The sequence below is a fragment of the Momordica charantia genome (genome assembly GCF_013281855.1).
Source record: "Momordica charantia cultivar OHB3-1 chromosome 2 unlocalized genomic scaffold, Mcharantia_2.0 BLBB01000002.1, whole genome shotgun sequence".
NCBI lineage: Eukaryota > Viridiplantae > Streptophyta > Magnoliopsida > Cucurbitales > Cucurbitaceae > Momordica > Momordica charantia.
The window spans coordinates 9,261,589-9,277,459 of record NW_028275160.1 but is presented as its reverse complement, the minus strand read 5'-3'; the positions used below and the strand labels follow the sequence as shown (position 1 = coordinate 9,277,459).

The 15,871-nt window shown below is 35.8% G+C and overlaps 1 protein-coding gene across 1 annotated transcript; it reads left to right on the top strand.

Moving 5' to 3' along the window:
• Nucleotides 1-61: 61 nt before the first annotated feature.
• CLF (SET domain-containing protein) lies at nt 62-13,608 on the top strand. The gene is made up of 17 exons (XM_022293776.2): nt 62-687; nt 1,368-1,469; nt 1,582-1,901; nt 3,039-3,200; nt 7,541-7,625; nt 7,785-7,940; nt 8,020-8,067; nt 8,187-8,258; nt 8,362-9,095; nt 9,554-9,689; nt 9,765-9,988; nt 10,238-10,369; nt 11,440-11,530; nt 12,569-12,616; nt 12,690-12,818; nt 12,930-13,007; nt 13,089-13,608. Exons 1-17 carry the CDS (start codon nt 622-624, stop codon nt 13,278-13,280), a joined length of 2,775 nt encoding a protein of 924 aa, XP_022149468.1. The 5' UTR covers nt 62-621; the 3' UTR covers nt 13,281-13,608.
• The last annotated feature ends 2,263 nt before the right edge of the window (nt 13,609-15,871 follow it).

Genomic DNA, 15,871 nt, shown 5'->3' with positions numbered 1-15,871 from the left:
CACCCAAATCCTTATAGACTCATCTTAGCGTTAATAATTAATTTCTGAAACAGAAAATCGTCTAAAAACTAGGCACTTTCAACATCATCTCTGAAAAATCTCAGCTTTTTGATCCAAACATTGGGTGGCGAGACGGGGAATTCCGCCATTGGACGAGAGGCGCAAGATCTCAATTGGGCGGATGCAGTTCGTAGTTACAGAACTTACAGTATATAATTCAAAACAACCCGTCGCTTTCCTTTTCCCCCCAAAATTCCTCTCTCTTTCGTCGCACCAAACAAACAAACAAACACGTTTGTATTTCTATCCCGGATTTCTATTTCTAATTTCCCTTTTTCCCCTCTTTTGGAATTCAGAACTGTTCAAAATCATCCGGTTGTTTATATATTCTTGTAATCGAGAATAATGCCCATCATCGCCGCGGCCGAATTTTGGAAGCCCCATCTACATCTATTCCTCCCATGTTGACCTGACTGATTTTAGGGTTTCTGGTGGATTGCCCATCACGGGTTTTGCTTTGGATTGTGCGGATTTTGGTTGCCCATTGTATGAACTGGACCCCGATCCGAACCCCATTGTGGATTCGGGTTCAAGTTTTGGTCGGCAGATTCGCCTAAGTCAATGGAGTCGAAGGATTCTTTGCCTTCACCTTCGGCCGACAGATCGGACCTGCAGGATGACCCACTGGTAATGAGCTTCCCTTCCCTGTCGTTCTCTTCTAATGCACAGATTTTGAATTGTGATTTGTGGGTGAGAATCTATTAGTTTTTGTTTTCGTTGCAGAGTTTTGTTTTGTGGTTAGACTTGTCAGTGTTGTGACGGCATTGTAAAAATGGATTGGCTTTTGATCATCGCGTTTAAGATTTGTTTAAATTGTAATAATCTGAATTATAGCTTGACGAGATGCTTGATCCGTTGGTGCTTTGTTAAATGGCTGAAATATTTGGAAGCTTTTAGTATCAAATTTTTATGTTTCTACCTTACAACGCACTATAAAATAGGCAATGTTTTAATTTGTTAAACGTTACTTTCTAACAGCTATAGTGTATCGGGTTATTTTGGTGGAATGTGCTTAACTTTCCATAATAATCCTCTGTCGAAGTATCCATTAGTTTTCTTTAATGGCTAGGCTAAAGGTTCCTCATTATTTTCTTAGCATTTGACTAGGTCGCTTTTTTATTGGAATGTGTATCATATATGTTATCCAATATTTTGGTTGTCCCCCATGGTGCAGGTAGAGCCTATGCCTATTAGTATAATAGAAAAGGAAAAGGAAGAAATTAGGTCATTTTTCTTCATTCTAATGGAACTAAAACCTTTCCACTTTATTTGAAAACTCATCCAACTTTCTGCTGCTTTCCCAACAGACAATGAAACCACAAGGACAAGATTCTGCTTCTAAGGAGATCCTATCAGTCATTGATTTTCTAAAGAAGCAGGTTGCTGGTGAACGTTGCAACTCCGTACAGGTGCCTTCATTATGGTTGCTAGAATTTCTCATTTCTCTAGCTAACTTGCAGTTGAGTTTATGATTATAGCGTATGAATTATTAATTTCTATTGGATTCTTCTTAATTTCCAGAAAAGAATGGAAGAAAACAAGCAGAAGTTGGTTGGCATCACCACTCACTTGTTGAAATCATCAACAGAAAGAAGGATAAGAAGGGTCAATGATTCAGATAAGGGGGTGGACCTATTAACGAAGAGGCAGAAAGACGCACTTGATATGCAGAATGGCATAGATGTAAGTGATGGGGAAAATGACCGATCTCAGGAAGATAGCCATGCATCTACTGCAGTTCTTCTTGGATCTAATGTTGCGGTTAGAAATGCTGTACGACCTATTAAGCTTCCTGAAGTAAAAAGATTACCTCCTTATACTACATGGATATTTTTGGACAGGTTTGTAATATTTCTTCATTGTTTCCTTAGATCTCTTGTATACTTCGATTTCTCTAATTACTTTGTATTATTTGAATTGTCCTAGCACTCAAATCCATGGGTGTATGATGCATGTGCACGTGCATGTGATTAACATGTGGAGTCTTGGGGGTTGTATAACACCATATAACTGATTTTAGATCTAGCTCAAGCCTTAATTTTAATTTTATGCTTCCATCTTTGTTTGAGTATTGGATTGTATTTCTGTTTCTTGACAAATTTTTGCTTTTAAGTAACCCAGTGAAATTTAAGTCTATATTGGCTGTAAATAAAACTTATTTTGTGCAAGTTTGGCTATAGCATTGGCTGATAGCATGCTTTATGGCACGATTCATTTAAAATGAACATCAATCATATATATACCTGGCTAAATAATGATCGAAGTATTCATGGAGATTGGAGAATAGGATGTCTCCTTTTATCTGCTGTGCTGAAATCTAGGTTATTCAAATAGGAAGTCTCCTTTCCTTACGTGGTTCTTTTTTATCCTTAAAAAATGGGACTATTAGCTGTTCAACATATCGACCTCACCTCTGTAGTGAAAGTTGGGTGTACATGATTAATCTTAAGAAAATAGATTCAAACCTTATGGTGGCCCAGGCCCACCTATTTAGGATAAGATCCTATAGGTTTTTTGACAATTAAATAATGGAGGGTCAGATGGTTATTTGGTGAGATTTATCTGGGTGTAAGCTAATCTAAACACTCACATATATCAAAATAAATAAAAAAATGGTTGTTGGTATTTCAACCGACTTAAGTGCACCTTGCCTAGTTCAATGGGTAGTTGTTTGATAATCTAATATTTAGGCCTTCCATATGATAGATAATATCTTAATTCTTATGTAGGTGGAAACTCTAGCTTGAACCTTGACTGGAAAGATATCTAATTTACTACTTGCTCTTTGAACTACGGGGCCAAAGTTTTGTGGTTGTTGGATGAAACAATATTACTAATTTGCACTTCCTATTTGGTATGCATTGTCCTTGCTTACGATGTATTTGTTATTTGTTGAGCCAATCATTGGTTCCTTATGTGTAATTTATGTCCACAACAAGAACGACTTGTTTCAGTAATATTTGGTGATTTTGGTACAGAAACCAGAGAATGACTGAAGATCAATCTGTGGTTGGTCGGAGGAGAATTTACTATGATCAAAGTGGAGGAGAAGCCCTTATATGCAGTGACAGTGAGGAAGAAGTGATGGAGGATGAAGAGGAAAAAAGAGATTTTGTAGAATCTGAAGACTATATACTTCGGTCGGTATAACCAAATTGATTGTATTCAGGCTTATGCTAATGATAAATGATATTTCAGGTTTCACTGTCAATTGTTGCCTATGCATTTATTAGGTATCTTTTACAAGAAACATATATATTTTTTTATAAGAAACAAAGAGAATATATTCATCAAAAGATAGCCCCAAAAAAATGGAAGAACAGCCTAAAGGCGGAGGGTAGAGTGAACGCTCCCCAAGGTGCTGTACAATCGCGGCTTTCCAATCCTATATCATCAAATGGAAACTGTAATTACAAAAAATCTTCTTGTGGATGGAAGCCTACCAAGAAGTCATATGCTTTATATTCACACAAAAAATGTCTATCGAAACTGCTTTATCCTAAAAAAACCTACTATTTCTCTCCCTCCAAAGAAGCCAAAGGAGAGCCCTCGCCGCACAATTCCAAAGACAAAGACTTTTCCTTTAAGAGCGGAGCCACCAAAGCCTTCCTTGATGAAATCATCAATTCTTCTTGGAGGACAATAGGAAAAGTCTAAGAGAGCTGCCACATAATTCCAAACCTTGGTAGCAAACAAGCAATGCAAAAAGAGGTGGTCCATGTTTTCGTATTCCTCCAACACATTCCACAGGCGACAGGGGAGAGGGCCCAATGGGGAAGTTTCCGCTGGATTCTCTCTAACATATTTGTGCCTTAATAGAAAAGCGTCCATAGGAAAACCTTAACCTTTTTTGGAACTCTAAAATTCCAAATAAGAGAAGCTGTTTCTGAATTCAGCCTGGGTGAGGGGGAGGTAATGGCCAAGAAAGCTGATTTTACTGTGAAAATGCCTTTACTGTCAGCCTTCCACCAGATTTTGGATCTGGAGATAGAGAAATTATGTGTGAACATTACTTCTACAAATTATTATGTGTTCAAAATATGCGACCGAAGGAAATATATGTGTGTATTTATCAATCTCAAGATGGAGAGAAGTATATGTGTGCATATTTCTTTACAATTATTATACATCCAAAATATAGGACGAAGGAAACGCTCTTGTATTTGTTGTCCTCTTATTCTGACTTCTGGGAAACAATCTTGTATTTAAAATCTTGACGATGGCAATGCTACGGTGAAGAGAGGAAAATAACTTAAAAACCTGAAAGTATTCTATGAAATTTAATAAGGCACATATCATGGTTTCTTCAAATGTGACCAAGTCAGCTGTGATAGGTTTAAACTGTAGTCCGGATGAGACCAAACTTTGGGCCTCTACCTTTGGGTGCAGGTTAGAAATCTTCCATTTCACTTATCTGGGCTTTCCACTAGGAGACAATCATAAGTCTGCTGGCTTTTGGCACCTGATGGTGGATAAGATGCACAAGCGTCTTCACAAATGAAGTTCTATGATGCTCTCAAAAGCGGGTCGCCTTACATTGGCTCAATCCGTTCTGAACAGCATCCCCATCTACTATCTTTCTATCCTCAAGGCTCCCAAGGTTGTGATTTCTTCGATGGAAAAGATCATCAAAGACTTTAACTGGAACAGAGGTAAATATAGACCGATTGGAAATTTGGTTAGATGGGATAGCGCAGCGTTACCTAATCAACAAGGTGGCTTAGGTGTCGGCTCTTTAAAGCTTCGCAACAACGCCCTCCTTATGAAGTGGTTATGGAGATTTGGGGAAGAGAAGGATAGTTTTTGGAGGAAAATCATAGCTGCTATCTACGAAGAAGAAGCTCTTGGTTGGTCGACGCGTCCAACAAATGGCACCTCGATAGGAAGGCCTTGGATAGACATTCAAGAAACGAGAAGGAAATTCACAACCCTCACCTTCTTTAAAGTGGCTTCCGGAGAAAAAGTGCATTTTTGGGAGGACATTTGGGTGGATTCTAGAGCTCTAGCTACCTCCTTCCTAGATATGTATAGGCTCTCTTCTAAGAAGGGCGTTTCGATAGCTAACTGTTCGGTTTCAGAGGTTGGAATGTGGGATTTAGGCTTCAGAAGACATCTTTTTGATAGGGAGATTGATAGATGGGTTGTCCTCACTGAAAAATTGGAAGGGGTGATTCTAGGCCAAGGTAGAGACAGGATAGGGTGGAAAGCAGATAGCAAAGGCACGTTTTCAGTCAAATCAGCCTTCTTGGCAATCACCTCTCCCTCGAAGAAGCTGAATTCTGCTACTGCCTCTTCTATTTGGAACTTCAGGGTGCCAAAGAAGGTCAAATTTTTCCTTTGGACCCTGTTTTATAGGAGTATCAATACTGATAAGGTGCAAAGAAGACTTCCCCATTGGACACTTTCTCCAACAGTGTGCCATATGTGCTGGAAGGATACAGAAAACATTGACCATTTATTTCTGCATTGCCCTTTTGCTATTCAAGCTTGGAATTTTGTGGTTGCTGTTCTTGATTTTTCTTTTTGTCCTCCTAGGAAAATTGATGATTTCATCACTTAGGGTTTTGGTGGTTCTACTCTTAGAGGGAAATTCTTTGTTCTCTGGAATTGTGCGGCAAGGGCTCTCCTATGGCTCCTAGGGAAAGAAAGAAATAGTAGAATTTTTAAAGGAAAAACGGTCTCGGTGGATTCTTTTTGTGTGAATATTAAGCATATGGCTTCTTGGTGGGCAACAATCCACAAGAAAGTTTTTTGTAGCTACAGTCTCCTTTTGCTTATACAAGATTGGAAGTCCATGATTATATAGTTCTTCTTGGGGGAGGGTTATCTCTACCGCCGCCCTTAGGCTGTTTCTTCCCGCCCCTCTTTCGAGGGTGTTTTTGGATATATTTTCTTGTGTTTCTCATAAAAAAATAATAATAATAATAATAAGTGTTGGGGTGTTTTGGATATTTTGCATACCAGAAGCCTTAAGTTCTCCTTCTTCCTCTCCCTCTGTATTTGAATGTTGAAGAAAGCTGCTTGAAGAAACCCCATTGCTAGCTCCTTCATCCTCTGTTTTTCACTAAAAGGTTAATCAAGGTATGAGAAGAACAAGAAAATCATACTTACAAACGAATCTTGCAGCCTGTTTTTTAATTCATTTTTTTCAATGTTGATGCCACGAGGATTTAGACATATCAATGGACAAACTTGAGGCCTGTTGGAAGACGTTGAGAAGCTGCCACCAACAACCTAGAATCCCATCTCTATTTGAGCTTAATGTAATAGAATTGTCTGCATGTTGAATGTGGCAAACATGAACCTGGTAGCTCCCAATCTTCTACTTTTGCATATAAAACAGAGGGAATCAACATAAGAGTAAAAAAAAAAAAAAAGAAAGGAGAAAGAGGGCCCCTTTGACAGATAACTTTGAAAGTAAAATCTTAAATCACAGTCTTCCATTAAAAAATATTACAGTTGGCAGTCTTCCATTAGAAAAGTTCTACTAACAGTAGGAAGAGGTACATCTCCTTATTCAATTCCTCCATTTGGTTCCAAACCTTCTTATTCCACCAAAGCATCTCAATATAATACGAAGATAAATGGTTTTAGCCACTCGATCCGAGCAAATGTCCCAAAAAGGTCAAGTTCTACTGGGAGCTCAGTCATGGGGTAGTGAACACCTATGATCGGATTTAGAAAAAGCTCCCACACATCTCCCTCTCTCCAATTTGCTGTCACCTTTGTTTTAGGGCATCGGAATCACCGGGACATCTCTTAATCAGTTGCAGCTTTGCCTCAAAATTTTGGGGACACCTCCTCTCTATCTTTGGTTGGAAGACAGCGCTGCACAACAACCCATCCATCTTCCTTGACTGTCTCTTGGCTGGCCATCCATTCAAAAAGAATAGAGCTACGCTTTGGATCCTTTTCATCAGAGCTTTCCTTTGGAGCTTATGGCTAGAAAGGAACAACAGAATCTTTAATGATAAATCTCATTCCTTTTGATTCTTTTTTTGACAGAGTTACTGTACTAGCTCTTGGTTGGCGTAAAAGTTTCTATCCCCCCTTCACTAGATACACCCTTAACGACTTTATCATTAATTGGAAGGCGTTTTTGTAATTGTCCTTGTGGCCTTTTGTATATTTCATACCATCAATGAAATACTTGTTTCATATAAAAATATACCAACCCACTTTATCATATGCATTATCCAGATCAATTTTAGGATATAGCCTTCTTTCTTCCTCCAATCCCCATTGATTTTGCTGTAATAAGAATAGCATTATAAAATTTTCTTCCTTCGATAAAGGCTATGTGGGAATGATTCGAGGACTTTCCAATTTATATTATTGATTTTGTGAGGTGCTTAATGCTGTCTCTAATCATAGTTGAAGTTTAACATTTTAATTGGATACGTGATGCACAAATACTCTGGATGTTTTTGCTTAAAGTACTTGAAAAGTGAAGATAACTAGGTATTGTTTACCTCAACAGCATGACTATGAAAGAAATTGGTTCAACTGATCTGGTGCTAGAGTCACTTTCTCATTGTTTCTCTAGAAGTCCTGGTGAAATAAAGGTATGGACTTTTATATCACATGATGTAAAATTTAAATGCTCCTCTTTTCTGCTCCCTCTGATTAAACCTGGTCATAGTGTAAGCTTTGGTCCAGCTGTTTCCCATTTGCTTTGTGCTGGCTTTACAGAGATATGAAACACCATCAAACATCTTATACAGGCAAGATATGAAGTGCTTAACCAGGGAGAAAAGGCTATAGGGTGTTTTAATAATAAGATCAATGAGGAGATCTCACATATTGGAAGTTCTTTTCTTGATAAAGATCTCGATGCAGCTCTTGATTCCTTTGACAATCTATTTTGTCGTCGTTGCCTTGTAAGTTTTTGTAGCTGCTCTTATCACAGTCTAGTGTTTATATTGTTTTACTCAATATTTATTACGTTTTATGCTACAGGTTTTTGATTGTAGACTGCATGGTTGTTCCCAGGATCTTGTATTTCCTGTAAGTTTATGCTAAAAGATTTTGAATTTCTGTGGTTGTATTTATGCTCTGTTGCATTTATCTTACAAATAGATATTATTTTGTTATTAATAGAAGTCGTTCTGTTAAAAAAAACTCAGGCTGAGAAACAACCTAAATGGGGCCATGTAGATGAGGAAAATGCACCTTGTGGCCCACTCTGCTATCGATCAGTATGTGTTGGCTTTTGTACTATTATGATTTCATTAGGTTAATTAACAAACAACATTCTCCATGTCTATTTTAGTAGTCAAAACCTGATATATTTTTTTACAGGTACTTAAATCAGACAAAAATATTACAGGGGGTTCTCCACTTCGCAGTGACTTGGAAGAAAAACATCCCATGTCATCTGATGGCACTGTTGCTCAAATCTCGTCAAAGAAGAAATCTTCTTGTAAAGCTGCTCGAAGAAGGGCAAAATCCTATCAAAGTGAAAGTGCCTCATCAAATGCAAAGAACATATCAGAAAGCAGCGAGTCAGAGAATGGACCTAGGCAGGACGGGAACACTATTCATCAATCACCGCCACCAAATTTTAAGATATCGGGAGTGAGTGGAATTCGTAAAAGGAACAGCAAACGTGTTGCTGAGCGTGTTCTCATTTGCATGCAGAAAAGGCAGAAGAAAATGGCTGCTTCCGAGTCAGAATCTCTAGCCAGTGTAGGTCATTTTCCAAGTGATGTGAAATTAAAATCTAGTTCATGCAAAGAAAATGACGATACTAGTTCTTCTTCACGTAAGAATATTAGATCTCCTACACCGGGAAGGTCTAGGAGGAGGGAATCCCTGACTCAGCAACACAACAAATTTGAGCAGAATGAAACACTCAATAATTCATCAAATGAGATAATTACTAATCTACCGGCTGATAGTTGTGATGACTACTTGAGGAAGGAAGAGTGTGTGGATGAAAATTTGTGCAGGCAGGATTTGGCGGATGATAAATCTTGGAAAGCTATTGAGAAAGGTCTTTTCGAGAAGGGTATTGAGATTTTTGGTAGGAGCAGGTCTGTGTGTACAGATACGTTTTCTTGTATTAACTTTTCCACGAGACTTGATTCTATATGCATTGTTCTTCATGTAGCAATTTGTTCCTTTCCATTGAGTTTATTATCATGTGAAACGGCAATGAAGAAATTAGTTTAATCCTATACCATTTAAGCTTCTAGTCATCGTTTCGTGTGTTTTCATTAGCATAATGCATGTCTTTTATTGTCTCTTGGTTACAGACTTATAATACATCATAAAATTGCCTCTCTCATTTTTCCCTGGACAATTTGTTAGCATCTTGAATTTAGAGTATTAATAAGTCATAGATATAAATCCAGAAGAGTGATATAGATCAGTCAATCGGTTATAACTTATATACATACCATTTACTATTTATATGTTCTTACATTATAATTTTGAGTTCATGTACATTATTTCTCATCATAGTTTATGTGGTTTTTAATCTCTCATGCAGCTGCTTAATTGCAAGGAATTTACTAAATGGGATGAAGACCTGTTGGGAAGTTTTTCAATACATGAATTATTCTGAGAACAAGAATTGCAGCCAAGTGGGTGACGGATCAAATTCTCATCTTGAAGGTTACGCCAAGGTTGGTTCTTGGAAACATGATCCTGTCTAATTTTTCTTCCTCTAGTACTAAGTTTAATGTTGAAATAAACTTCAGGGTAGTAATGAGGTGAGAAGAAGATCAAGGTTCTTACGTAGAAGAGGTCGAGTTCGTCGACTGAAATATACTTGGAAATCGGCTGCTTACCATTCAATTCGGAAGCGAATAACTGAAAGGAAAGATCAGCCATGCAGACAGTATAATCCATGTAATTGCCAAACTGCTTGTGGAAAGCAGTGTGCCTGTCTTTTAAATGGCACCTGCTGTGAGAAGTACTGTGGGTGAGCCCTTAGTTTCAGGAATCAATTATTGAATGGTTTCCTCGTTGAAGAAATGGGATGACACTTGAATTCCGTTTTTCCCTTTTCTCTTATTTTTATTTATTTGCAGTCCTCTTCCTCATGATTGCTGGCTTTGATACTGATTTGTTTTATCCTAATTTATTATAGCTACTCTTTTCTGCTATGGATCATTTTAGAGGAACTATTAATGATTCATTTATGTTTTAATCTTGTGATTGACATTTGAAGGTGCCCTAAGAGTTGCAAAAACCGTTTTAGAGGCTGTCATTGTGCTAAAAGTCAATGTCGTAGTCGTCAATGTCCTTGCTTTGCAGCAGATAGAGAATGTGATCCTGACGTTTGTAGGAATTGTTGGGTCAGGTGAGTTCCAAGTTTCTTTTCAGTCATCTGTTAAGATGTTATTTACAATGGAAATGACGGGGACTATGTTAGTATGATAAGCTGATCGTTGTATTTGGTTTGGCATTTGGATTGGAGAAAGAAAATTATTGATTTTTTTGCCTTCTTTTGGTTTTCCATTTAGCTGGCCTTAATGAACAATGGAGAATTTTCAGATTTTAAAGATGTTCTTGTTATTATTATTTTCTGGGGAAGCATTTAAGAATGCTCCCTATTTTAAAAACAGAAAATAGCATCTATAGGACACTTATTTGGCATGTGATCTTGAAAATAATTTTGAGAACAGAAAATGGCAGAAAACAAAAATGATATTTTGCTGTTTTCAAATGAGTTCCTTACGTTTTAATATTTCTTTAATTCGTTGATCAATGTTAAAATACTTATGATAAGCTTACCTGACTAATCATTGGATCCTAAGTGAGTGGGCAAATATTTAGAGCAAGCATTAGGAACGAAGGAAAGTCAAAATTACTGCCAATTTCTTAAAAATTGTGTAAAAGATAAAAATTTTTATCTCTTAGATTGCCAAATTCTTCATCTAAATTTTTGCCACCTCACCAAGTATCATGTCGTATGAGCGTATCATCAACTAGTTTCAACATTCATCAATGGAAAAGGTATAATTGAAAAGTGTTAAAGGTAAGGGACTAAATTGAGACTTTTAAACAATAGGCTTGTCATACAATCGAATGTATACATATATGCATGCAATCTTTTTCTGTCAATGCATCCATATGTTTGTATATGCATATATTTGCAATATTTTTCTGGGGTGATTATCTCTGTAAATTTAGATATTAACAGAATATTTATTGTAATTATCATGTTTGGGATTTTATGTATTTTGAAGTTAAATATCGTTTTCGGGAATATATAATTTAGGTATATGTGTTCATGAGTATGTGTCTCATGCATCTATTAGTTATCCATTTTTTTCCTCACATAGACTAAGTGCATTTACCTGCTGCTCTTTCCTCCTATTCTGTATGATTTTTTATATCCTAAACTTGCTGTGCAACTTGCTTTTGTAGCTGTGGCGATGGTAGTCTTGGGGTTCCCAACCAAAGAGGTGATAACTATGAGTGCAGGAACATGAAGCTTCTTCTTAAACAACAACAAAGAGTAATCACTTTTTATTGTTCCTTTTCATTTATTCTTGCTCAATTATGACCAAAGTGAAGTGCTAGATTTTTGTTTTTAGTTCTATACTTCTATTGCACTCTGTTGAAGCATGGCTTTTGCTCGTAATATGGATGTCCTTTATAGATCAAAATCCCTTCATGACTAAAATAACTTATATTCTATATTAATTATATATTGTTTCGAGAGAAAAAGCATGTCGTGCATGGATTTTTCCCCTGAAACCATTGAATTGATTATTTCTTTATTTACAGTTCATACTAACCTGATGATATCATTACCTTTGGGTTTACCGGATATTAATGTTTTTGGATCAAGAGGTGGTTTTTTATTTGAACTTGGTGATCGCACATTTTTTTATTAAGTAAAAATTCTACTTTTCCTTGCTGGATTATACTAACTTTTTTTTAAATCTTTGTAATGTCATTTTTCTCTAGTTAATATCGATAACCACTTGTTGAGCCTTGTATAAATTTTCAAGCCAACAAGTGAGGAAGGATGTCAAAATATTGATAAATGCTTAAAATTATTGTAGCCCATAAACTTAGGCTCGTAGGTTTGGTTGTTAAATATAGGTTTGGTGGTCATTTAACACGTAGGATAAAGGAAGGAGGAGGTGTAGGATGGAGAAAGATCATGGATTGTAACTAAAAGTAACTATACAGGGATGAGAAAGAGATGCGTCGATGGCATGATTATAGTTAGTAATGTTGTGGTGGGTGCACGGAGGACTTTTAGGTAAAGTCTAGGAGTTGGGGTGAGTAAATCTTGGTTGATTACAAATTTATATATTTATGAATATATATTATCGTGGTTGGGTTGGTTCACCCAAGAACCGAACCAACCCGACTGAGTTTGAAAAAATGAACCCAATCTTATCCAAACTAATTTAACCTAAACCGTATGGGGATGGGTTGGGTTGCTCAGGTCTTTCGGGTTGGTTTTTTTTAACACCCCTGGTGTGTTATTGTGATGTGAGTTAGTATTGTTGCTTGACTTCAGTTTGGTTCCAATTTGTAGGTTTTACTCGGAAGATCCGATGTATCTGGTTGGGGAGCATTTTTAAAGGTAACATAAATTCAAACTATTGTAAGCATATTTTCATATGCTGCTTCTTGCTAAATTGAGTTGCCATCTCCAGAATAGTGTTGGAAAACACGAATATCTTGGCGAGTACACTGGAGAGTTAATTTCACATAGGGAAGCAGATAAACGAGGAAAAATATATGACCGCGAAAACTCATCCTTTCTGTTCAATTTGAATGACCAGGCACGTTTCTGTTAGAAAACAAAGCATCTTTTACTTTTTATCCTCTTCAGTAATAACTTTTGAAACTCTAGTGCAAGTTTTGACACGAGTTTTTCTTTATGATGTGTTTAGTTTGTTCTTGACGCATACCGAAAGGGCGATAAATTAAAATTTGCCAATCATTCTCCAGATCCAAACTGCTATGCCAAGGTACATTTTATGCATCTTGTTCATCCAAATTTGCTATCAACTCCATAATGCCTCCATTCAGCTGATAATCATGTATTGCAGGTCATCATGGTTGCTGGAGATCACCGGGTTGGCATCTTTGCCAAGGAAAGAATTAGTGCTGGTGAGGAACTATTCTATGACTATAGATATGAGCCTGACCGAGCCCCGGCTTGGGCAAGGAAGCCTGAGGCATCGGGGTCGAAAAAAGACGATGGTGCTCCATCGAGCGGCCGAGCAAAGAAACTCGCTTAGTTTAACGATTCATTTGGGACTTGGGAAGTTTAGAATTTTTGTAATTCTTTCACAGACAAAAGTGTCATCCTCATTGATGGTAGATCATAGGTGGTTATTCTTGGATCAAGTTGTAGGGGTTAGGGGGAGATCATTCACTTACCTCCATAGGAAAATTTAGACTTAAGATTTTATTGTCACCCTTTTGATTTGGCCACATTGTAGTGAAGAGACTTGAGGGTTGGGGGAATACAAGCATTTGTGAATCAAACTTACAATTTAACTTATACTCTCATTGGTTAATTGTTTAAAGAACTGTTGGTCTAATACAATGCCAAAAATTTCATCATTTCATCCTGTGTTAGCTCGTCAAATTAGATGTAAGATTTAAATACTATTTTGGTTCTTGTACTTTGAGGTTTGAGGTTTGCACTTGAGGTTTGGTTTATTTTTGTTCATGTACTCTTAAAACATTGATTTTGATTTTGATATTTGTATTTTTAATTTTGGTTTATTTTAGTCCATATACTTTCAAAATTTCTAGAAACTAAATTTCTATTACAATCTCTGTACTTCTAAAAAGTGATTATTTTGGTTCATGTCTTGAATATAGTGAAAATTCTTTCGTATAAATTAATGGTTATGTTTTAAGATTTTAGAATCCATTTGTTCTTGTTTTTTGTTTCTCATTTCTGATCTTATTAAGAAATCTAGTATTTGATATTGTTTATGTTTTTTGTTTCTTATGTTTTAGGAATATTATCAAAATTGTATAGAAATTTTGGAATCAACAAAAACAAGTTTCTTGTTTCTTATTCTCATTTTTGATCTAACGTGAATAAAATTTTTGTTTTATCATTCTTGCATCTATGGTATTGGGGCCATGTAATTCTATATTTCTCTTTATTGAAAAAGATGAAATAGAAACAATGTTACGAAATAGACTAATAATGATCCAAGTATCATGTTAAAATTGTGATCGAAAAAATGAGATAAAAATGTAAATGAAATGACCAAAATGGTCACTAAAGTACTGGAACCAAAATTAGACATTTTAATAAATATGAAAAATAAAATAAAATAAATGTTGAAAGTAGACCAAAATAATATTTAAACTATTATTATTTTGTCAAATACCCTGACTATCTCCTCAAATATGCTCTTGAATTCTTGAAGAGGAAAAATCATTGAATTACATTTTATAGCTTAGAAATCGAGTACCACATTTTTTGCCGCCTCCACAAATAATTTCTCGAGAGGAAAGACATTTTAGATGTAGCATACCAACAAGTAGACTCCATACAAAGTTCAAATTACATCTCCAAATTTTAAATTATTATGATATATAGTTCTTATTGTTAACATCATTCTTGAGCTCAATTGTGACGTGGTATGTTTATTTATTTACTTTTTTTTCTTATGGAAACAATAAATAAAGTATGGTACTAAGTAAATAAACATCACTATTTAGTAACTCTGAAACTTCTTTCATCCAACACCCTTCTTTATCGGTGTCGATTCTCAATTATTGATATACCATGAATATGAAAATAAAAAAAAAACCACGGCATGTTTTGTCCTTTTTCATATTTATAATTATAAATTTCATAATATTCTATCAAATTTGACTAGATTTGTAGTTAACCTTGGAACTTATACGTAGGAATGTGCTTAGCTCAACTTATCATAACTTACTTTATTATGATAAGGACTGGACCTAGAATCATACAAAGAAATGTGTATAGATCATGATCACATGATTCAGATATTGTAGCTCCGTTACTGCATGTGCGGCTAGGTCACCCAAATATAGAAGTTATGTATGAATCTGCTATGTACGGATCATCAACTAAGGCTTACTTCGATGAATTTGATTTAGACTACTTAATCGATGACTAAAGCTACATGATCTACCTAATCCGCTTAAGCTAAGTCCTTTTTCCACATGAGTATGAGTTTTTCACCTTTTCTAAAATTGAAGACGTTGAATAAAATTTGTGCAGTGAATAAGATCGGAGATTCAAATCTCTCGAAATTAAAAAAAAAAAAAAACCTTTGAACCTATAAATGGAAGAACAAATGTAAGCAAGTACCCATCAATGCCCAACGATATGATTTATGAGGGCTTCATGCAAATGTAATGTAAGTTGGGCCTACCACGTGACAAGCACTCAATTCAAAAAGTAGCCCTCAAAAGTATTCAAAATTATCACAAAATCTAATATTATTACCTTATAATTAAGTTCAATCCTTTGATTTATGGAGCTGGAAGTGACCTTAATGAATAAATTATTAATATCATAATATCATTACTAATTTAGTCCCACGAAATATAGTTGAATTGATTTAGACACCTATCTCTAACTATATAATCGTGAGTTTGAATTTCCACTCTTTTATATTGTATTAAAATTTCATGATAAGAATTACATTGTTACAAATTTCAAATATACTAACTAAATTATTACCCACTAAAATTTAAGAATTAATAAATTATTACACACTAATTAATTTATTTTCAATTTAAAAATATAAAGACGGAATGGATATTATTGGAGCGAATGTTTTCTTTTTAAACCTATAGTCGGTTCAAGTCCAAGCTCCATAAATTC

Excerpts from the sequence above, each read along its gene's own strand:
- CLF (XM_022293776.2), top strand. The coding sequence starts at position 622 with ATGGAGTCGAAGGATTCTTTGCCTTCACCTTCGGCCGACAGATCGGAC. Across the intron at positions 8,068-8,186 it reads CCCAGGATCTTGTATTTCCT|GCTGAGAAACAACCTAAATG; the intron begins GTAAGTTTATGC and ends AAAAAAACTCAG. Across the intron at positions 11,531-12,568 it reads TTCTTAAACAACAACAAAGA|GTTTTACTCGGAAGATCCGA; the intron begins GTAATCACTTTT and ends TCCAATTTGTAG.